The sequence below is a fragment of the Cotesia typhae genome, unplaced genomic scaffold (genome assembly GCF_013202065.1).
Source record: "Cotesia typhae breed Kobodo isofemale line unplaced genomic scaffold, CoteBio_Ctyphae contig_34, whole genome shotgun sequence".
NCBI classification, from domain to species: Eukaryota; Metazoa; Arthropoda; class Insecta; order Hymenoptera; family Braconidae; genus Cotesia; species Cotesia typhae.
This window is the reverse complement of record NW_027423742.1, coordinates 755,513-777,867: the sequence shown is the minus strand read 5'-3', so window position 1 is coordinate 777,867 and position 22,355 is coordinate 755,513. Positions and strand designations below refer to the sequence as shown.

Here is a 22,355-nt window from a genome sequence, read left to right as displayed (position 1 = left end):
TTTATTAATTAATTTAGGTACTTCGGTTGTCCATAAATGTAAGAAACGTTCAGCTTTTTTTTTTCTTTTTCTTCATTCTCGGTCTTTATAAATTCAGTACGTGCTATATTACACGTTGATTTGATGAGTGCTGACAAAGATTGGGCAGTGACTGGATGCTTGAAATAACCTTGATAAATGTCCCAGCTTGCAATATGTCTCAAAGCTTCAATACATCTATTATATAAACCAGGCACAAACATATCTTGCAATTGCAACGAAGGGTTTTATTCGATGTCGATCATTTTTAATTTAAATTTTCCAAGCAAACGAAGTTTCGCAAGTATCATATCGTGTTGATGTTCTAATGAGTAATTATGGCATCAGTCATTGCCAAATTTGATGATTAAATCATCAAATTTAATGCATTTAACAACATCATCATCTGTCAAGACTGGAAAAATTTTTTCTCGCAATAATTCACAAGCATCTGTATGTATATATCCTGTTACTGCTCTTCCAGATTTTTTGACATCTCTAACATTCAACATAGAATCTTTCTTACCACATTTTTTTACATGGAAACGCACTGATATTTTTGAAAATAATTGCCCACATGATTTACAAGCGATAAAGTCTTCCGGTTTATTGATTGAATTTTTACTATTTCTTCGGGGAAGAATAAAAATGTTTGTATTAAAATCCGAATTGGTGTTGTGTAGATGGTCCCCACGCGCTCTAATCAGTGTGGCCAGATCGTGCGATTTTTTTACCCCCTCTTTGGCGTCGCGCGCGCCTCGGACACAAGCAAGCGATGCGTGTCTGTGAGTTGGAAAACCGAGCGGAGCTGAAGGAATCCGAGAAAGTTGAACGAATCGAGGAGAATAAACCTCCTGCCACACGAAACAGAGGAATAACTCACACAACAGTAGCTCTCTGTTCGTGTGAAATTCTAAGAATCCGATTTCAGCCGAAACATACAGCGGGAAAAATAATGTTTTAATTTTTATTAAAATAAATAAATAATGTTTTTTTGTTAAAAACATGTAGGTTTAATTTTTTTTTTTTTAATATAAAAAATAAATTTTCTTTTATCAATAAAAATTAAAATACAAAATTTTTTTTTCTTAAAAAAATTAATATCAATTTTTTACGTTGTTATTAATAATAATAATTTATTATTAAATAATAATAATAATAATAAAAATAATAATATTTTAAACTAAAATATTTAGGTATCAATTAATTCCAGCAGATAGCGTGTGGATAGAAAATTCTTTCCTACCTAGAAAGTTGACTTTAATATTTGATAGTCCAAATTAAATACCGATTGGATTTACTCTTTGAGTAGGATCTGTTTCCAACATCAAGTGCACTTCATTTGCTGTTGATGTTTTGACTTGCTCAACTATGAGTGATTCGATGCCCATCAAAGTATTTTCGTGATGAAAATATTATTTAAAAAAAATTTTTTTAAAACATGCATTACTTCTTTTTTATAGTTTTATTTAATTCTGATAAGTAATTTTTTTGAAAAGAAATATTTTCTTCTTTTCCTGTAAAACTGAACAAGTCTTATCAAGTCTTAATAATTCTTTGAGAAATTCCGAAATTGCAGGGAAAATTTGACTTTTGAAGAGTATTGCAGAGTTTTGAAGACTTATTAAGTCTTTCCTTTACTTAGTTAGGGATGTGAAGACTTTCGAAAAGTCTTATTCAGAGTTATAAAGACTTTTCAAGAGTTTTTTCAGAGAATTATTTCCACAAGGGAACAATATAATTCCAGAAGTTGACATATTGATCAAATTAACCTCATTTAAAATACTCGCCGATATCATATTTATAATAAGTACCGGGTATTTATTAATAAACTGCTTGAATTTTGTTTTCTATTTTCTTATCGGTATAATTTATTCGATTCAATGTATGTTTAATTGACTTACCTTGGTTAATAACAATTAATAATTTAATAATCTTCCAAAAACTGCGATGTTCAACAACGCAAGTTGCGACTATAATGAAGTCCACAGAAAATATTATTAGTCTGTAGAAAACAAAAAAACACAAAGAACATTGTAGCTCACAGGTTCTTGGAATATCATTCTATACAAGCGACGTAGATTATGTTGATAACTAATATAGTACGAAAATTCTGTATATTTATATCTATGTATAAACTCAACAGAAGAAATACACATGTAAACAAGGGTTCAAAACGTAGTAACGATTCGCTATTGGTTGAATTCTTGAGAATTTTACAAGCCTACCGAACGTATAGCTTATACACATATAAGTATGTACGTACACATTGTCACTATATAATACATCAGTTTGACACTTTCTTGTTTTAGAACTAAAATAATTTATATATTGTCATATATTCAAATTTTTTGAGGAATATCCTCAAAGCATCAGATCTTAAAATACTTAGAATACGTAAAATATATTAAGTAAAAAACTTTATCAATTAGATATAATAATTATTCTATTGTTTTTTATATATAAATATTTATATTAAAAATATTAATTCTGATTGATTTCTTTATTGCAATAGACTTAATGCTATGATAAATGTTAAATTCTGCGGAGCCAGAATTACGAGACTTAAAAAATTTGTAAATATATTATTAAAAATCGGTTTTATTTATTGACGATGATTATGAATTATTGGGAATGGAATAATGTCCAATTAAATTCGCACTGGTAAAAATTTCTAAAGTAAATTTTTAGTATATATTTTGAGGAAAGTATTTGAAATATCCATTAGTATCATAAAATGTCATATATACTTTAAAGAAATTACTCGAAATGTACATTAATAAAAAATCATCTGTATATACTTTGAGGGCAAAATTCATGATTTTAACTATGTTTCAAAACATAATATATTGATTTTCAGCAAAGAACTCAAAAATTTATGAATAGATCTACTAAAGCAGTGGAGCCAAAAATCGTAAGATACTTTTTAAGAATATGATCGAAATAATTAACCGACTGCTCCCCATTTCTTTAATTTTCTTTACAATTATTTTAAAAATAAATAAAATTTTCAAGAAGATAGGTTCCGTATGAAATCCATTCTATTCTAAGAAAGTAAGCAGTAATTGAAACATATTTTACTAATAGGCATGTAGTAATTAACGGTTTCTTGTAAAGTTATTAAAAAAAAATCTAAAGTGCTCTCTGACTCTATTTACTGCAATTGAGTACATATAACTAATTTTTTATTCTTAATAATTATTGATTATTTTTTTAAACTTCTTGCATTTAAAGTGGGGTTATTTTTCAATCTATTTTTCAGTAGCATCTTCAAAGTAACCAAATGCAAGAAAATTTATACCATACGGCTCACTAATCATTCTCTTGATTTTGTAATCAAGGAACTCTAAGTGGAAAAAATGTACTCAAGTCTCATCCAGTTAGGATTCATAACAAATATTAACCAATAAAACCTTTTTGGACTCAAAAAATTAATATCAGACGTTTAAATCAAGATAAAAGGAATAAAAAATCGATTTATATTTGCAAACTGGTCAATAGAGCTCAGTATTTCGTAAAAATAATTGTTACAGAACTTTAATATTATTGATTAGTAAACGAAATTAGCTATTATGAATAGTAGGTACCTATTAGATCATAAAGATCTTTTTCAATCCTGGAAATCAAATAAGTTAAGAATGCGTGCATGGTGCCCGAAGATACATATAAATAAAAAGAATCTATATATTATAAATACATATAAAATGATATAACATAGATATTTTGACAATTGTTATTCAGTATTAATATAATTTCCGATTACCCTGATTAAAAAAAAAGAATTCAACAGAATTAAAAATGATATGATTTTTAATTATTTTTAATACGTTTTAATCCTTCCAATTTTATTCAATACTACCTCGTATGGGCGTTTAACATGGAGAAATTTTTTTAAACCTGGTTACATTGTTTTCTTGTAACCAACTTTACTCGAAAAAGATCGTAAAATAAAATTTTCAATAGAGATGATAGTTTGTTTTTGACCATAAATTCAAATTTTTTTAAGAATATCTTTTAAGTATCAAAACTTGAAATACTTACAATGAATAATAGAGTCGATTAATTTGGCATCTTAATTACTCCATTGTTTTTGGAATATGAATATTTATGTTGAAAAAAATTACTTTGATCAATTTCTCGACTTTGACTGACTAAAATGTTTTGATAAATATTAAGAGTGGCGAGGCAAGATTTGCTCGACTCAAAAAATTGGTAAATAATTGTTATAAATCAATCATATGTATCGTCGATTATCATGTATTATCAAAGAACGAAACGTCTGCAATTAAATTTATACTAAGAAAAATTTCAACTATTAGATTGAAGGTGTATCTCAGATTATAAATGCTTCTTCGAAAATATTAAAAAGCAATCGAATTACGTTGGTTATATATATATATATATATATATATATATATATATATATATATATATATATATATATATATATATATATATATATATATATATATATGTGCTTTTTTTTTTTACGACGTTTTTTTTTTCGCTCCCATCCCGAAATTTTGTTGGAAATACACCCAAAAAAATTCCTGAAAGTTTGAGCCCTTAATATTAATATTAAGTACTCCTACACAGCGTGTGAAGATTTCCCATTTGAAATATACGAGAACTTTCATTTTTTTTTTTAATTTCTATAGCTCAGTGGCATTTCATAGCATCGCTTTGACCATGGACGGGTTTTTTTCAGAATTGAATGCTCTACAAAAGTGTCCATTGTCGCGAAGTCGTAACTCATACTGGTGAGGTAGTACGGACCGCCAAACCGAATTTTTCATAGAATTCTTGTTTTTTCACTCATTATCTCATAAACAACAAGACATACAGAAAAAATGTAAATGATAATTTTGTAGGAAATTCAATTCTCTACAAAAAAAGGTCCTTACCACCAAATCACTAAGATCGATATTTTCTGAGATATTAGTCATTGAAGTTTACGTAGCATTGAATTTCCACAAAATGTTGAATCAAATCTTAAAAAATATTGATTTTTTTATTCGTATCATAATTATAATTAGTAATTACTTATTGATTAAGTTGCAAATTCAACGAAAAAAATTTTTAATTGTATTTTTCTGAAGTTTTTTTATTTGTAAATAGATTACTAAGATATCAGGTCTATGTAACTTTGAACTCAACTACATGTATGATCAAATACGATAAATTAAATATTTTACACCATTTTCTTTATGCTGTAAGTTGATTTAGTACACAGTTTATGTTGCGAACGGTGATGCTGTACTGTTTGAAAAACTTTTTGTCGTTCATCTTCATTGCGGGTGAAAGCTTCATTGAATCTTTGAGTCAGAGCTACTCCTCGCTCAGCAGTATCATTTACAACTTTTAACTTTTTGAATGTTTCAGAACATTTTTGGTACTCAAAATTTGATTCCCATGTATGAAATTCAGAATTTAAAAATTCATATGAAAGGTTAAACTGTTTAAAGATGAAAACTGAATTTGGTGTCACAAAATCACTGATGTTTTTTTCACTGAGTGAAGTAATTGTTTTGTAAGGCTCTGAGTAATGCTTATTCGATTGCTTTACAGCGGGAATACCATTAATTTTTTTCGCAATTTTCAATTCTGGTAATACTGTATTATCAAACAGCGCCAAGCAAGCAAGTTGTTCATGCAAATACCATAGATGTTTAGATAATTTTTCAAGAGCTGCATTAGCGATTTCCGGATGAATTTTTCGATGTTCGATAAGATCTTTTACTAATTGTAAGTCTGAGTTTGGGGCTTTTATCGCATATGGAGCAGTAAACCATATTTTCACGTAAAATAATACAACAAAAACACAAATTTTTCGCAAACCATCTGTTTCTTTCGCTGGTACTTTAAACTGCTTACGAAATAAATATATCTTGAAACAATAAAGAGCTTTTGAAAGCCATCTTGCATGGTGACAAGCGCCAGGGGCTTTAAATTGAACTTTATCACCTCCACCACCTAAAAAGATACTGCTTAGTTCCAGTAATTCTTTATAGTCGTCTCTTGGATGATGATTCTTATTGAAAAATATGAAAAGAAAGAAAAATAAAAAAGTGAGAAAACTGTAATCATTATCAGCAACCAATGGGTTTCTTTGATAGTGAATGATAATGTAATTAGTTACATTTGTAAATAAAGTTAATGAAAAAATACACTTTGTAAAATATTCGAGCAAAAAGATATTTGAAGTTTATCAATTAAAAACTTATAAGTCCTTAATACACACAAAAATGTGTCAAAAACTAGTTCATCATTTAAATACACAATTATTAATGTAAAATTGAATTAATTCATACCTTTAATTGATTGTCAATAAAATCGAGAATGTCTTTTTTTTTGTCGTTCAAAATGTCGGTAATATGTTCATCATTGGAACCGATTTCATATACTACTTTATCAATGTTATCCCAATTGTCTCTAAATCGTTTGAAAATAGGTACATTTGGACCATTTGTGGCTGGCCAAGCAACCACTGCTACATTTCGTAACATCAACTCTGACGTATGATGACGACAAGCAAGGTATAATAAATCACGACCAATTTTTTTCTCTAGTAAAGGACAAGCACCTTTGGCGTCACCTTAAAAAAAAAAACATTATCTGTTTTGATTGAAATGGTTGATAAAAATATACACTAGTCACAAAAATTATGGGACATAAAAAAATTCTAAATTTTTGGGTATTTTTCAACGAGCAGTAACTCCGAATAAAATGATCGCAGAGCAAAAACAGAAAATAAGCAAATAGTTGCTCTAAGTGTCTAGTTTTCAGATACGATCATGACAATTTTTTATCACGTTTAAGTCTGAAGAAATCCTAAGGAAACTATAAAAAAAAATTTTTCCAAATTTTTTCTTGTCTAAAAAAAGGTCTACGGGCTTCAAAAATGTTTTTTCATTCTTTTACTCAAAAGCTCTTTTAGAAAATTTAATGCCCGTTTATTTGACAGAATCAAAAAGCCTGTGAGATGATTTGCCGCGGAGTTATCGTCATCAAAGCAAAAAAGTTCTTTTTACTTTTGATAAACAATAACTCTGGGAATAATGATCGTATGTGAAATCAAAAAGGGTTTTGAAAACTACACGATATTTTCTATGAGATACAGTGAATTGTTTTTGACGAGAAAATTTTTTCTGAATTGAAAATTTTGACTGAAAAAAAGATAAAAATTTGCATAATTAAAGATATTTGGATAGCTTGGTATAACTTTGGATAAAATGGATGAACGAAAAATTTCATGGGTAATTTTTTAACCTTAAAGTATCTCCTAAAATCTCTGGAAAATTCAAAGTGCTGCGATTTTTTGTTCCATAGTGTCCCGAAGCTTCAAATTTTTTGATTTCGCAAAAATCGCCATTGTGAGCAATTTCTCAATTTTTATTTATTTTCTTGAAATTTTTGTTTTTTTTTTCAAATTTCTAAAAAAATCAATCTTTTTGATCGAAAAAATAAAGATTCTTAAGAAAAAGAATCTTTTTTCATTGAGATTTGGATTTTCAATTAAAAAAAAATTTTTTTTGTCAAAAGCCATTCTCTGAATCTCATAGAAAATACACTACTGGAAAAAATTAAGGGATCAAAAAAAAATTCCAAATTTTTCGGTAGTTTTCAACAGGCCGTAACTTTGAGAGAAATGGTCGTACAGGAAATAAAAAAAAAAATTGTAGCTCCAAGTGTCTAGTTTTTGGATTAGGACTTCAAAATTTTGTAGCCTCCGCGGTTTCTGAGTAATCGTAGAAAAACCAGCAACAAAAAAATTCTCAAAACTTTTTTAGTTTTTTTTTTTTTGGTCTACGGGCGTGAAAACAATTTTTTAGCTTAACCACCATAAGGATCGGATACTTTGTTCATTTAGCTTTAATTTCTTTTTTAAACACCCTGATACGTCCACTCCTCGCTGAGATATCGGTCTTCAAATGGAAAAGGATCTTTTTGTCTTTGATTATCGATATCTCAGCAACCAATGATCGCACAGAAAGTTAAAGGTGGGTTTCAAAAACTTGAATGAATTCCCTTAACGACTGTCCATTGTTTTTTCGAAAAAAATTTTTTCTTTCCGTCACATGAATTTGAAAATGCAACAAAAAAGGGCTTTTAGTGGTTTTTGGAAAATCAAGCGCTGGATCGAAAATATTGAGGAAACCACTAATGATAAGTGTGCCTTTTACAGTTCAATATGTCCACAAAAACCCTACAAAAATCAAATTAATCCAGCCAGCCGTTTTTTTGTTTCACTTGATCGAATTTTTGAAAAAATTAAAGGATCACGTTTTTTGCTCTGAAAGGCTCATAATTTTTAAAAATGAGAAAAAAATGGTTTTTTCGAGCTTTTACCACATTTTCGTTCCAAAAGTGCTTAAATTTTCAAAAAAAAAAAAATTTTCAAAAAAAAAAAAATTTTCGAAAAAAATTAAAAAAAAAAATTTTTTTGGAAAAATTTTTCTTTAACAAGTTAAGGAAACTCAAAAACCATCGCCCAATGATTTTTATCACCTTTCCACAGCTGCATTCCTTGATTCTACTGATCTCCTTTTAATTAAATTAATAAAAAAGTTAATACCCCTAATCGAATTTCGATTTTTTCATACGCTTTTCGGAGTTTTTATTTTCTTTTCTTTTTGTGAATCCTTAGCAAATCGCTTTATTCAACAGTTTTTTCAAAACTAATCCCTCTGCGCTAAAAAAATTTTTTTAATTTTTTGGTCAAAATTGAAAATTTCTGACTTTTGATTCTTAATCATGGTTAGACGACATTTATCGGAGGTGGAAGTCGCTCGGTTAGTGACTCTTATCGACGAAGGTTACACTCAACATGCAGTTGCTATCCGGATGGGTGTAAGTCAATCTGTCGTATCTCGAGCTTATACCAGATACCAAGAGACGAATCAATATCATCGTCGCCCCGGACAAGGTCGCCATCGAGTCACTAATGCCCGCGATGATCGAACAATTGTTAGAGAAGTTCGACGACAACCTTTCGTCAATGCGAATATTGTCGCTCGAAACTTCCCCAATCGCAGACAACAGCAACAACAACAGCAACAGCGACGACGGCATCAAGTGCGAAACATTTGCTCTCGACCAATCATCAACCGTCTTCGTGAAACTGGGTTACACGCACGACATCCTAATCGTGTACCCCTGTTGACAGCAAGACATCGTCGAGCTCGTTTAGCGTATGCTTACGATCATCGAATTGGAACTTGAGGGAATGGACAAATGTTTTATTCACTGATGAGTCTCGTTTTAATCTGTATGGCAACGATCGACGTCCTCTCGTTTGGCGCCGTCGTGGAGAACGTTTTCGCCAGAACTTTGTCCGTCCAGTCGTTGCCTACGGCGGTGGATCAGTTATGGTGTGGGGCGGCGTTTCACGAAATTGGAGAACACCTTTGGTAATTGTACGCGAAAATTTGACAGCTAGACGTTACATCGACCAAATTTTAAGGCCCATTGTTCTGCGCAGACGACAACATCTGAGGTCGTTCATATTGATGCAAGATAATGCACGTCCACACACAGCCAACATTACCCGGCGCTTCTTTGAGCGGCATGACATCACATTGTTGCGACACCCAGCAATGAGTCCAGATCTCAACCCCATAGAGCACGTTTGGGACATAATGGGCCGTCGGTTGCGCAGAGAGTATCCAAATTTGCAGAACTTAGCTGCTTTGGAGCGCGCGCTTCAGCACATTTGGAATACCATTCCGCAGCCTCAAATTACCGTCTGCATAAACATGGCTGAACGTTTGAAAGCCGTTATTGAAAACAGGGGTGGTAATACCCGGTATTGAACCAACAAAAACCTTCAGAGAATGAGTTTGGAGTCATTAAATACGGTGGAACTGACGAGCCACCGGGTCTCAATTCTCCTGAAATACCTTACACACACACACACACACACACGCACAGAAGCGTAAATCCGACCGCGCGACCTCCACGTGGTACGCTTTGGATAACGCTAATGCCGGCGGTAATTGTTTTCTTAAACTTTTCAAGAGAAAAAATTTCAAAAAACATTTTTTTTTTTAATTCTTTTTTTTTTTTCAATTTAAGCACTTTCTGGAACAAAAATGTGGAAAAAGCTCGAAAAAACCATTTTTTTTTCTCATTTTTAAAATCTATGAGCTTTTCAGAGCAAAAACCGTGATCCTTTAATTTTTTCAAAAATTCGATCAAGTGAAACAAAAAAACGGCTGGCTGGATTAATTTGATTCTTTGTAGGGTTTTTGTGGACATATTGAACTGTAAAAGGCACACTTAACATTAGTGGTTTCCTCAATATTTTCGATCCAGCGCTTGATTTTCCAAAAAACCACTAAAAGCCCTTTTTTGTTGCATTTTCAAATTCATGTGACGGAAAGAAAAAATTTTTTTCGAAAAAACAATGGACAGTCGTTAAGGGGAATTCATTCAAGTTCTTGAAACCCACCTTTAACTTTCTGTGCGATCATTGGTTGCTGAGATATCGATAATCAAAGACAAAAAGATCCTTTTCCATTTGAAGACCGATATCTCAGCGAGGAGTGGACGTATCAGGGTGTTTAAAGTAAGAAATTAAAGCTAAATGAATAAAGTATCCGATCCTTATGGTGGTTAAGCTAAAAAAATTTTTTCCACGCCCGTAGACCAAAAAAAAAATTAAAAAAGTTTTGAGAATTTTTTTGTTGCTGGTTTTTCTACGATTACTCAGAAACCGCGGAGGCTACAAAATTTTAAAGTTCTAATCCAAAAACTAGACACTTGGAGCTACAATTTCCTTTTTTTTTATTTCCTGTACAACCATTTCTCTCAAAGTTACGGCCTGTTGAAAACTACCGAAAAATTTGGAATTTTTTTTTGATCCCTTAATTTTTTCCAGTAGTGTATATTAAATTTAAGCCAAGAAATTATATATTTATTATAATTTATTGAAGAACTGATATTCAGTACATATATTAATTTGTGAAAAATATATTCTGGCGTTTAAAACTTCACTTTAATAAATATGTAACCAGACATAAACAATATTAAAGAATACAAGTAATTGAAGAAACATTTTTTATTTATATTGAGAAGATAACATACGATATTTTATAATGTTTAAGCATCAACTGAAAAAATAAAATGCATAAAACAATTAGTCTTGTACATAATACTAATTTACCAGTAGATATAATAATCTGTAAGAGTGATAGATATATATATTTATATACATACATATATATCTGTAAACGTGTAACAATTAGTATTATATGCGACTAGTAACAAAGAACTACTGTTAATGTCTAATATAGAGAATTGCATTGTACCATATTTAAACAAAATGCAGTAACAAACACATAAATCAATCTTCAAAATAAGATTAAAATGTTTCTTTGGTTTCTTTTAACTTCTTAGCAAACTGGTTATGAATCTATGTTCTCAATTGAGGTATAGATCTAACAATACTCGTATTATTTTCCAAAAATTTTTTCATAATCGTTGTCGAGGGGGTTTTCATTAGTTCGATGTAACTTTTAAGGGGGATAGCCACTGTAAAATTTCGGAAAAAAATTTTTTTTTTTTTTTTCATTAAACTGAAGTTTATATATTCAAAATTATGTATTTCAAATTTTATAGAAAAATTCCGAATAGTTTTCGAGTTATAGTCATTTTTATAAGAGCGCGTCGATTGACCGTTTTACGCGCGGCGCTTCGACGAAAACGTCGCCTGCTCGCTCCGTCTTTGATTCGTACGGGTTGGCGATTGTTTTCCCTCACGATTGTCAACCGTTACAATTATTTGACTTTTAACGTATATTTTTTCTTATTGTTGAGATACTGTACCTCATAGTTTAGTTGTTTTGTATGAATACACACTCGTTCTTTAATTTATTGAGTTTCTTAGTGTACTCGTTATTGTTTACTTACTTATTTTTTTAAATCTTCTGATCTTTTTTTTTTTGTTTATTTAACAAAAAAATTTGTTAAATAATGGATCGTAAACAAAGTAAAGTTATTAAAAACGAAAGAAAACTGCCAAACGACAGGAAAAAAATTTAATCGACCGCTCAACAGATATGAAACTGAAAAAATACTGGCTCTCAACGACGTGATAGTGCTTCCAAGAGGAAATTATCACAAAAATCTGATTGTACAATTGATTCGAGTATTAGCTACAAAATTATAAATTTTTTTCGATATTTAATTTACTAAGTGGCTGTGTATCGTGTAAAAAGTGTGGTGGTGATGTAAATTTTACTGAGACAAGTATTCGAGGATTAGGTTTTAAAACTAGTTGTGAATTGCAAAAATGTGATCCAGTTTTGATAAATTCATGTCCACTCATCAAGAATGCGTATGAAATTAATCGCCGTTTCATCTTTGCAATGCGGATAATTGGTATTGGGTTATCTGGAGCTGAAAGATTTTGTGCTTTCATGGATTTACCACGACCAATGTTCCATAGCTTTTACGATCGTCTGGTCACACAAATCAGAAATGCAGCTAGAAACTGTTGTGATTTAGTGTTGAAAAAAGCTGCTAATGAAGAAATCCAAGAAACCTGCAAGCATTTAAAATCCAATGACATTCCTGGAATTTCTGTCTCCGGTGACGGTAGTTGGAAGAAAAGAGGGTTTAAATCTTCATTTGGTATATCTTCTCTAATTGGTTACTTCACTGGCAAAATCGTAGATGTAAGTATGAAATCCAGTTATTGTAAGATGTGTGCGCTAATGAGCTCAAAAAAGGAACAGCTGAATACGATCAATTTATGCAAGACCATGCTCTAGACTGTCCAATAAACCATGAAAATTCTTCTGGACAAATGGAGGTAGATGGAATAAAAGAGATGTTTATGCGATCAGAGTTATTACATAACGTTAAGTATGTAAACTATATAGGTGATGGTGACACTAAAACGTATAAAAATATTTGTGATGCTAAACCGTATGGGGACATGGTGAAGATAAAAAAAAAAAAGGAATGTATTAATCACGTGCAAAAACGAATGGGCAGTCGACTAAGGGCTTTGAAGAAGCAACGAACTAACAAGAAGACAAAAACAGGAAAAGAAGAAAATACACAGAAAAGTTTAGGTGGGAAAGGTCGATTAACGGACAAAGCAATTAATGAATTTACAAAGTATTATGGTTTAGCAATCAGACGTCATTCTAATGATGTTGATGAGATGTATAATGCTATTTGGCAAACATTTTATCACAAGTTTTCATCACCCGAAGATCCGCAGCATTTTCTTTGTCCTGAAGGTGCAAATTCGTGGTGTCAATTTCAAAAAGCTGTGGCAACAAATACTTTGGACTCATTAGTTGAAAAACCACCACTTCCTGCAGATATTGCGGAAGCTTTAATACCGATTTATGAAGATCTATCGAATCCAGAGTTATTGGAACGATGTGTCGGTGGGTTTACACAAAATAATAATGAAAGCTTCAATGCATTAGTGTGGCAGCTCGCCCCAAAAACAAATTCTTCTTATTCCCTTATTGTTGAAATAGCTTTATATATTTCAACAATTACATTCAATGATGGGGCTCTAGCAACTCTGAAGATATTAGAGAATCTCGATGTTAAAGTAGGACCAACACTCTACTCATACTGCGCTGAGCGCGACGCTACTCGGGTTAAAGCTGCTGAAAGCCGCATGGAAACGGCCAGTAAAAAAATAAAAAAGTCAAGGTCAATACTAAAGATAAGGAGGAAGAACCCTCATATGGCCCAGGACTTGATAGTTTGATGTGAGTATGAATATTTTGTGAAAGACTAGATTTTAAAGTTGCGAGAATCTTCTTAAAACTTTACTCGCGTTTTTCTCAAAACGACTTTTTTCAAACTTTCCGGTACTGTAACTTTCGTAAATATGAACCGATTCTCAATTTTTTTTTTTCCCCGTATTCGTCTACTTAGTGGCTATCGTCGCACGTAGGGGATTTTGAAAATTTTAATTTTTAAGATTTTTTAAGGCTGTTTGAGTCCAAAAAAATGAGGAAAAAAGACGAAAAAATTTTCAATATGGCGCCATTTTTTCTCAAATCAAAATTTTCAAAATCCCCTACGTGCGACGATAGCGACATTCCTATAGATTAAAATGCCGTTTGGTTTTTTTGTTTCAGATAATCCGTTTTTGAGTTACAGTACCGGCAATGGAGGGGGAAATTTTTTTGGTGCTCTACAAAAATGTTTATAACTTTGTGATAACAAAATATTTTTGAATAAAAATTTAGGAGAATTATCCTCAACATATACTTTATAAAACAAAAAAAACCCGATCCCCAAATTCCTTTATTATCTTAGTAAAAAAAATTCCCGAAAATTGCCTATTTTTTCCAGCGTCACAGTGGCTATCCCCCTTAAAGGTTTCTAAAACAAGCTGTTTTTCTTCATTTGATCAAACTTTTTTAGTATTTATTTTTTTTGTAGGTTCTAGAAAGTATTAAAGATAATTAGAAAATGTGTGAAGACAAATAAATATTAATTTATCAAAAACTAGATTAAAATTTTACCAATTATTTTATCATCACTCTGTCTCAATTTTTTATTCGGAATTTCATAAGACTTTGAAACGGAGTCATCAGACTCGTCTTCTGAGGGCGCAGGTCGGACTGACTTGCTTCTACTCCTTATTCCAAACTGTCTCTTCCGTGTATTACTGAAAGATTTCTCCAATTCCAAATCAGAATTACCACTATTATTCGGCAATTGTACCTCTGAAGAGACGCTTGACTCCAGAATATCACGATTAAATTCTATAAAAAAATATGTGAGTATAAAAACTATCAAAATAAAGATACAACATTTTCCAGAACAGTCAATAAGAGTTGTGACATCAAAAATTAACATAAATTTTTGGATAAAAATTGATATAAATATATCAAACTGTTGATAATGTATATTAATTGTATAATAAAGTAATTAGAAAATAAAATATACCCCTTGGCTGTTCTTGGGACGAAGTTGTAAAACTACTTTGATTTGTCGGCTCCACCCTTTTTACGCCTGATGCAACTTCGAGAATTTTTGAAACTCCACAAACATCTCGAGTTACTACAGTCTGTCTGTAGTAATCTCGATGTATTTTTTCAGCGTGTCCCATAAAATTTGACACGTCATAAATTTGACATTCGTCAATTTTTAAAGACGCCACTGTAGTTGCAAAATGTTTACGGAGCCCTGCAGCTCGCAATCGATCAGGAAACTTCGCGTTACAACGTTTACTAAAGTTTCGCATCAACACACAGGCTTCTAAATGTTTGTACCTGGTTCCATCAAATCCTGGTAACCCGAAAATGAATGGATTGTCAGTATGTACTCCTGCGGCAGGTCGGTGCAAAAGTATTGTGTTGATAAAACTACGCATACCGGTAGATAGAAGTAAAGGTACTTCACGACCTTTTTTCCCGCTAAACTCGATGCGTAAATACTCGTCGACAAGTTCCTTGTCGTTTTCTGACAAACGATGGTACTCGTCTTTATTAGTTCCTTCAAAACTCTTGGCTTTTTTAAAATCATCAATTCGAATCCTTTCTAATTCACCGGGCCGCTTACGATTAAAAAGTAAAATGAATATCAATGTACACTGACTTAATTTTTTCCAAGCATAATATGTAAATCCTTCAGTCAAAGCTTCAATTGCCTGAACAAGATTAGATTCAACGTAATCTCTAAAACTATTAATATCATCCATAACCGGCAGAAATTCTTGCTTGTGTCTTTTTTGTTGAGTTAAAACATTTCTTGCAAGCGTATTTATACGCGTTGGAAATTCAACTTCATGCACTTTTAAAAAATATTCAACATTTTTAGCTTCTTCATATGCTAAATTTTTTATAAGTTCTTTTTCATAGATCTTAGCAACTTTCGTGATCCAAGTACCGGCAGTAGTAGCAGTTGATGGAGCCCTGCATTCACTTTTTTCAGTATTAACACCGACTATACTCTGAATTGCAACAATCAAATTATCATATATCCTTGGATCAAGTATATCGGCAAATTCATTAACGTCAACAGCATTCGGTTTTTGATTGATTCTTGCGGGCTTAAATACTGATTGATTATATTCCTTAATTTTTAATAATATGCTTCCAAGCATTCGCATTCGTGACCTTATCATTTTATGTTGATGCTGGTTAGAGTAACGTTCTGATAAATCGTTTATAAATATAATAAGAAGAGGATCATACCTCACGATTTGTGAAATTTCGTCGTCATTATTGATTGCAAGGATTTTTCTGGTTAATTCATTTGCATTTTCATGTATTTGTCCCATGATGATTTTTGATCTAACTAAATGGGAACGATCTTCATAATGATCCTTTTCTTTTAAACATTTATGTCGTTTTATGTTCAACAACCATTTTCCACATTCGGGACAGGGCTTATAATCAGTAGCATTTGCAATTGATGTTTTTCGAGGTTGCCTAGTTACGATTATGTTTCCTTGATTAAAATCTTTATTTAAATTATACATGTTAATACCTCGTAGTCGTAATTCCTCAATAGCTGCTTTTCTTTGGGAAGAATCTGTAAAAAAAAACCGATTGTGTAATTATTTTCACACAGAATAGTTTATATTTTTGGCCTCATAAAAAGATAAATTTTCTTATGTATTCAAATAAATTATTTGTAATACAAACCACCAGTAAAATTAAAACAAATAATTAAAAGAGTTTACATGGAGATTAAATTAAATTTTGCTTCAAATCACAATGAGTAAATAGGTTCAGAAAATAGAAAAATATCTGGTGGTTATATTTATTTCAGTATTGCACCATAACTGGATATATTAAACGTCAAAGTATCAAACTTCACATTTTTAGAAATTGTAGGATTTTCTAGAGCAAATCATTTATTTTCTAAAATTAAAATCAAAATAAATAAATTGTATGATTAAACAGTTTTTCAATAATACAATTTTTATTTACATTTTGTTCAAGACTTCTTTTTTTTATTTTAACGCCGTAAAACTTTTATAACACTTAAAGTATCTAAGATTTTTTTATAGTTCATGTATATTTTCATAGTTCTCTACTGAACTTACTTTTTTTCATAGCAAGGAATGCCTTTACTTCTTTTTCTTCTCCATGGACATCTCTATAATGACGACTTGGGACGGCTTTTAGCTCAAAGCAGAAACAACAAAACGTTTTTTTTGTTTCTGTTCCAGCTACAGCTACTTCCAGTTCTTCAAGAACTGGTGCTACTGCTCGAGACATAAGTTTATCAATATTTAGCCTATGATCTTTACTTCCCTGATCAATTGAATTGACATCAATCGATTCACCGATGCTTGAATTCATTTCAGGAACATACGTAGAATCATTCTTGGATTGATTTAATGTTGAGGTACTTAGCCCTAAAAATACATACAATTTTTTTTAAATTTTTTATTGTATTGCTTCATAAATATAATTTATAAGGACAATAAAAGATAATAGTTAAGCATTCACTTCTATTAGCTCATAAAATAACTTTATAAAATTTACTGTTCAAATTGTTATTCTTAAATTTTTTGTCATTAGAAAAAATATTTGAAAGATTTTACTTTTAATGGTTGTTAGAGAAAATATCTGGACAAGCTGATTAGAACAATAAAAACAGGATAAATTCAGCTTTTAATATATATAATTTTATCAACTCACGTGAATTTTCTACTGATGTTGGTATAGAAACTGGAGTGTCATCAAGAACATTTTGCTGTTCACTGTTGAAGCTTGCATCAGGTTTAAAACTATTATTATCCGGTAATTGAATCTGTGAAATGTTGAATTGAAAATTTCCTGATGTGTCCAAACTGTCCCTCAGAAGTTCGTCTTTTTCACTGTCAACTTCTCCAAAATCATCTAATTCTTCCAGCTCACTGATATGAGAATCACTGGACTCTGAATTAGAATCGGAATCTTGATTTTCACTGGGTTCATAAGTTGAATCTTCACGATCTTCAGCAACAAAATCTTTTTCATTGTTAATAGAAGAACCATCTTCTGAATCAACTGACAGTTGAGTTTCAAGATTACCCTGGATTTGAAAAATGGTTGTTTCATTTAGTTTATCATCATTCAAACCTGTCTCAGTCCCGTTAATATCATAAATTGTTGAATTTCTAAATTCACCAGATACTATTGACTGTGGAATTTGATCGATTATTGGGTTAAAAGTCATTCCTTCATCAAAACTATTATTTTCTGGAGCGGTAATAAATATAATTGGTATTTCATCAAGAGATTTAAAGTCCATTTGCGGAATAACTGTCTTAGTAAAACCATCATTAAATTGCACAAAGTTACCTGCAATAACAGATCGTATAAATGGTTTACTATCATCTTTATTTGTACTTAGACCCTCTACTGATACCATGTTTATTGGTACCAGATTCTTGTCATCATTTACGACAGCTTTACTAGCTTTACATGCTTGATTATTATTTGTATCTAAATATCTGTCTTCTTCCTTACGATTATTTATTTCTTTACAAAAATCATAGTTCAAGTCATCAACTTGATTAGTAGGTGCTTCAGTTATTATTTCATTTGTTTTAGTAATCTCATTAATATCATCCTTTCTAACAAAACAATATGAATGATCAACTAATACATGACTCATCATAGGCCAATTATTTTTTTTATTTACCGTTTTTTCATTATATTTGTTACAAATGTCTTTGTGTAAGTTTAATAACGAACTATCAACTTCGATATCAATTGAGTGTGAGTTTGGATTATTTTCATTGATTTGACTCGTTGTATAATGAGCAGTTTCTATATTGCTACATAAACTCTGAGTTGTTTGAGATTTATCTTTATGAGTAATAGGAGATGTTTCAATAACTTTACTTTGATCATTGGTGTTTTTAGATGTCAAGCATGATACGTGCCTTCTCAATTTATTTCTCTCAACTAGGACTTGTGGTATATTTTCCGATAAATTCCGAGCCAAATTTGACAAATCTTTTTTAATGCCTACAAGATTAAAAAAAATAATCAGTCCATTCTTTTATAGAATTAATTTATGAAGTTACAAATTATTCAATTATCCATAGCTTAGAAATTGACAATACATCAAATAATTATGTAGCAGATCTATAACGTAAATTATTGACTATAGATGAAAACAATAAAACTGGTACAAACATTAGTATTAGAAAATATATGAATGGATTTAAAAACTTTATGAATAATTATTTCGTAATATTTAATTATCATAATTCATCAATCATTACATCACTAAATAAATACGTCAAAAAATAACAACTATCTGCCACATAAGCATTTATGAACGTGAAGTATTCCTAATTTCTTACCTCGATACTAAATAAGAATTAAAATAAGTTTTAATCATTTATAATAATTACCGTATCGTACAACTACACTGAGTTGGTATTCATAACCTTTTGACTTTACGAATAATCCTTCTTTCTTACGAACAATATTGCGATAAGATGTCACCAAGTATTTTTGATTTTTTGTTACGGCCAAGCAATACATTTTTTTCTAAATTTGATTGCAGATATAGTTAATAAAAATAGTTGCATCAGCAAAATTACATTCAGGCATCGAAGCTAAGTTTTAAGTTGTATCAATTGTATTAATAATTTTATATTCATTGAATTATTACAAACCAAGTATAAATTTCAGCAAATAAATTTTTCTGGACTTGAAAAAAAAGTCCGGATAAATTAAATTTTTAAATAATTTCAGATTCTTCTTCGTGTTTTACATAAAACAGAAATAGCCGTTGTGGAATCAAGATGTCGATTCTACTTATTATGATTATAAAGAAAGTGGATTTAATTCTAGTGCTTAGATTCTACGTGGCGCTGCATGTATTGTTCAAATTTTTTAAAACTGTTATTTTTCAGTAATAAAATATTTAAAATTTGTTGTTAATAATGAAATCGGGGAAAAAAGTAAAATTCATAAATAAATGTCAACTAAATTAAATTATTGATAGATTAAGTGTCATGAAAATAGGATAATAGTAAAAACTATTTCGACACATTGAAAGAAATATCATGAAAATATTATAGTTTAACAAAGACGTTTATATTGTATCCAAGCTATGTGTACAATGTACACTGTACATGTTTTTAATTTACTTGCTTGCATGATTCCAATCAACAGTACATATTTTACAAACCATATAATTGTACACATTGACTTTTTGAAATAGCGCGAATAAAGTATCTATGATATTTCAATAGTAATACTTAAAAAATATTGAAAGAAAAGCTTCAAGTCTTATAATTTTGATATTTTAAAACAAACTATTGATAAGAGAAAGAATTCATAAATTGTAAATGTATTATCTGAACCAAATTGACAATTTCCTTTGATTATATATTAAATATTTTGCTTAATTTTATGATAAATTTTTTTGGTTTAATTTTTTACATTTATTTATTAAAAATAATACTTGAAGTAAATATTAAAATTATAGATTTTATTTTGATTTTTGTAAATTAATTATGATTCCAAGCTCGAATTGTAGCTGAGTTTTTCTAAAACACGAGGGGTGTTCTTTCAAAAAATTTTTAATTAATGAAGTAGATGGAATTTTCATTTTTTTCAATAAAGTCTCCAAAAGTATTTAATGTGACGGCCGTTTAAATTCTGACCGGGGCTTCTTTAGACAAATATTTCGTTTTTTTTGCTGCTGAAAAAAAAGAGCATGAATTCAAATTTCACTATACCGTTGTAATCATATTTCATATTAAAACATTAATATGTAACTAGTATGTAATTAATACATTAATTAGTAACTCTGACATTGAATAAGGATATCGTTTATTTCATTTTTTTTTTTATTTGACGAAGCCTGGTTTTATTGTCATTATTTAAAAAAGTAAAACTTGATAATTTACGCTTTTTATCTACATACATTTTTGATTGAGACGTACCACCAAAAATATCCAGATTTGAGTTTACAATTATGTCATTACTATGCTCAATTCCACCTAGAGGAACATAGGTATCTATATATTGCTATTATTACAAGCTGTGAATATATAATATATTATCTAAATTTAAATGCTTAAATACAGATTAAATTATTTTGGGATTTTCAATTAAAGCTTAATGGAAAAACATGTATTATATGCAGTAAAAGCTAGAAAAATCAGGTAAATTCCAACTTCTAACGTGAAAGTAAGTGTTCAAAATTTTAACACTCAATTCTTAACTTAAAATCTCAGAAACAATAGAGTAATTGTGATCTCTTGAAGCAGTTACTATTAAATCCTTTCTTATATCAGGTGTTGAATCTAAATCATGATCAGAATCTTCAATTTTGGTATTATTTCTTTCTAAAAATCTGAATTTTCTTCGGATTATTAAGAAACTATTCATTATTTTCTGCCAAAATTTGGACAATTTATTTTTGAAGAACTAAATACTTTTTCATCGAGTAGACTGCTATTTTTAAATAAGCACCTTGGGTAAATTTTTGCTTAAATTTTAAGCTATTGCCATTAGAATTCCTTTTCTGTCTGCAAAAATAAAAAAAAAAGATAGTTAATCCATTTAATATTAAACATTCATAAGCGGTATTCTTTTAGCGATAATAGATATAGAAAAACGATTACAAATAACTCTTTTTTTTTATATAAATATACGCAGAGATAATAATTGATCAAAAATATAATTACCATTTTGCATAATTAGTACAGCTTTATATTCATAACCTCAATACTTGACAAACATTGTTTTCTTTTACTTAACACTTTCATGTCCAATAACTAAATATTTTTGTTTTTCTATTGTAACCAAGCAACATACAATTTATCAACACTTCGACTATGCCAATAAAAATAGTGTATTTTTTTATAAATCAACTCCAAATTATTGTATCAAATAACGTTGATACACAGGCATCAAGGAATAATGCATCAAAATTAAAATACAAAATGAACGATATATATAAATGTGTAGATTTACTACAATTAATCAATGTTATTATTAATTATTTTAAAAATCTTTCCATCTCATTGACTTTATTTATGTTTACGTTGCATCGATATTTTAAGACAAGATAAAGTAGTGATTTTATTTATCAAAATCAAAAATTATTTTGAATATTAAAATACCAGATGGCGTGACTTCCTCTTTCTACATAAACACAGGCATAATAGAAAAATGTTAATATTTATGAATCAGTCAAACAATAAAACGTTGACGTAAAAAGTTTGAGATTGTATTTATATTAGAATAAAAGGTTTTTTTAATAGATAATATTGATAGATGACTAATAATTTAAAAGATGTTATATGCAATTATCATATCATAATACTTATATGAATTTCGATGACTCTAAAATGTATCGAGATTAATTGCGTGGGGTACACC

The 22,355-nt window shown here is 30.0% G+C and overlaps 3 protein-coding genes and 1 long non-coding RNA gene across 5 annotated transcripts in view; 1 reads left to right on the top strand and 3 right to left on the bottom strand.

Annotated features, from left to right (window-relative positions):
• Positions 1 to 22,355, bottom strand: part of LOC141526507 (uncharacterized) — a 1,028,588-nt gene that overhangs the window by 672,850 nt on the left and 333,383 nt on the right. The window lies entirely within an intron of this gene.
• LOC141526516 (uncharacterized) lies at positions 10,997 to 19,741 on the bottom strand. 2 transcript variants are annotated; one of them, XM_074241552.1, is made up of 6 exons: positions 19,367 to 19,741; positions 17,658 to 18,974; positions 17,057 to 17,371; positions 14,950 to 16,539; positions 14,523 to 14,765; positions 10,997 to 11,129 (listed from the first exon to the last, which is right to left on the bottom strand). In XM_074241552.1, exons 1-6 carry the CDS (start codon positions 19,497 to 19,499, stop codon positions 11,119 to 11,121), a joined length of 3,609 nt encoding a protein of 1,202 aa, XP_074097653.1. In that variant the 5' UTR covers positions 19,500 to 19,741; the 3' UTR covers positions 10,997 to 11,118. The 2 variants fall into 2 exon arrangements, with proteins under 2 accessions (XP_074097653.1, XP_074097652.1); XM_074241551.1 differs by lacking the exon at positions 10,997 to 11,129 and adding an exon at positions 14,307 to 14,442 and having other exon boundaries at positions 19,367 to 19,677.
• Positions 12,773 to 14,258, top strand: LOC141526518 (uncharacterized). The gene is made up of 2 exons (XM_074241554.1): positions 12,773 to 13,757; positions 14,133 to 14,258. Exon 1 carries the CDS (start codon positions 12,773 to 12,775, stop codon positions 13,754 to 13,756), a length of 984 nt encoding a protein of 327 aa, XP_074097655.1. The 3' UTR covers position 13,757; positions 14,133 to 14,258.
• LOC141526522 (uncharacterized) lies at positions 19,971 to 22,189 on the bottom strand. Its single transcript, XR_012479038.1, has 2 exons — positions 21,659 to 22,189; positions 19,971 to 21,499 (listed from the first exon to the last, which is right to left on the bottom strand). It is a non-coding gene; the product is annotated as an uncharacterized LOC141526522 (long non-coding RNA).

What these genes read in the sequence shown, in the direction of transcription:
- LOC141526518 (XM_074241554.1), top strand. Translation starts at nt 12,773, where the DNA reads ATGCAAGACCATGCTCTAGACTGTCCAATAAACCATGAAAATTCTTCT.
- LOC141526516 (XM_074241551.1), bottom strand. Translation starts at nt 19,499, where the DNA reads ATGTATTGCTTGGCCGTAACAAAAAATCAAAAATACTTGGTGACATCT. An exon ending in CAGTGTAGTTGTACGATACG is followed by an intron (nt 18,975 to 19,366) that starts GTAATTATTATA and finishes TTAATCTTGTAG; the next exon opens with GCATTAAAAAAGATTTGTCA. An exon ending in ATTCCTTGCTATGAAAAAAA is followed by an intron (nt 16,540 to 17,056) that starts GTAAGTTCAGTA and finishes TTTTTTTTACAG; the next exon opens with ATTCTTCCCAAAGAAAAGCA.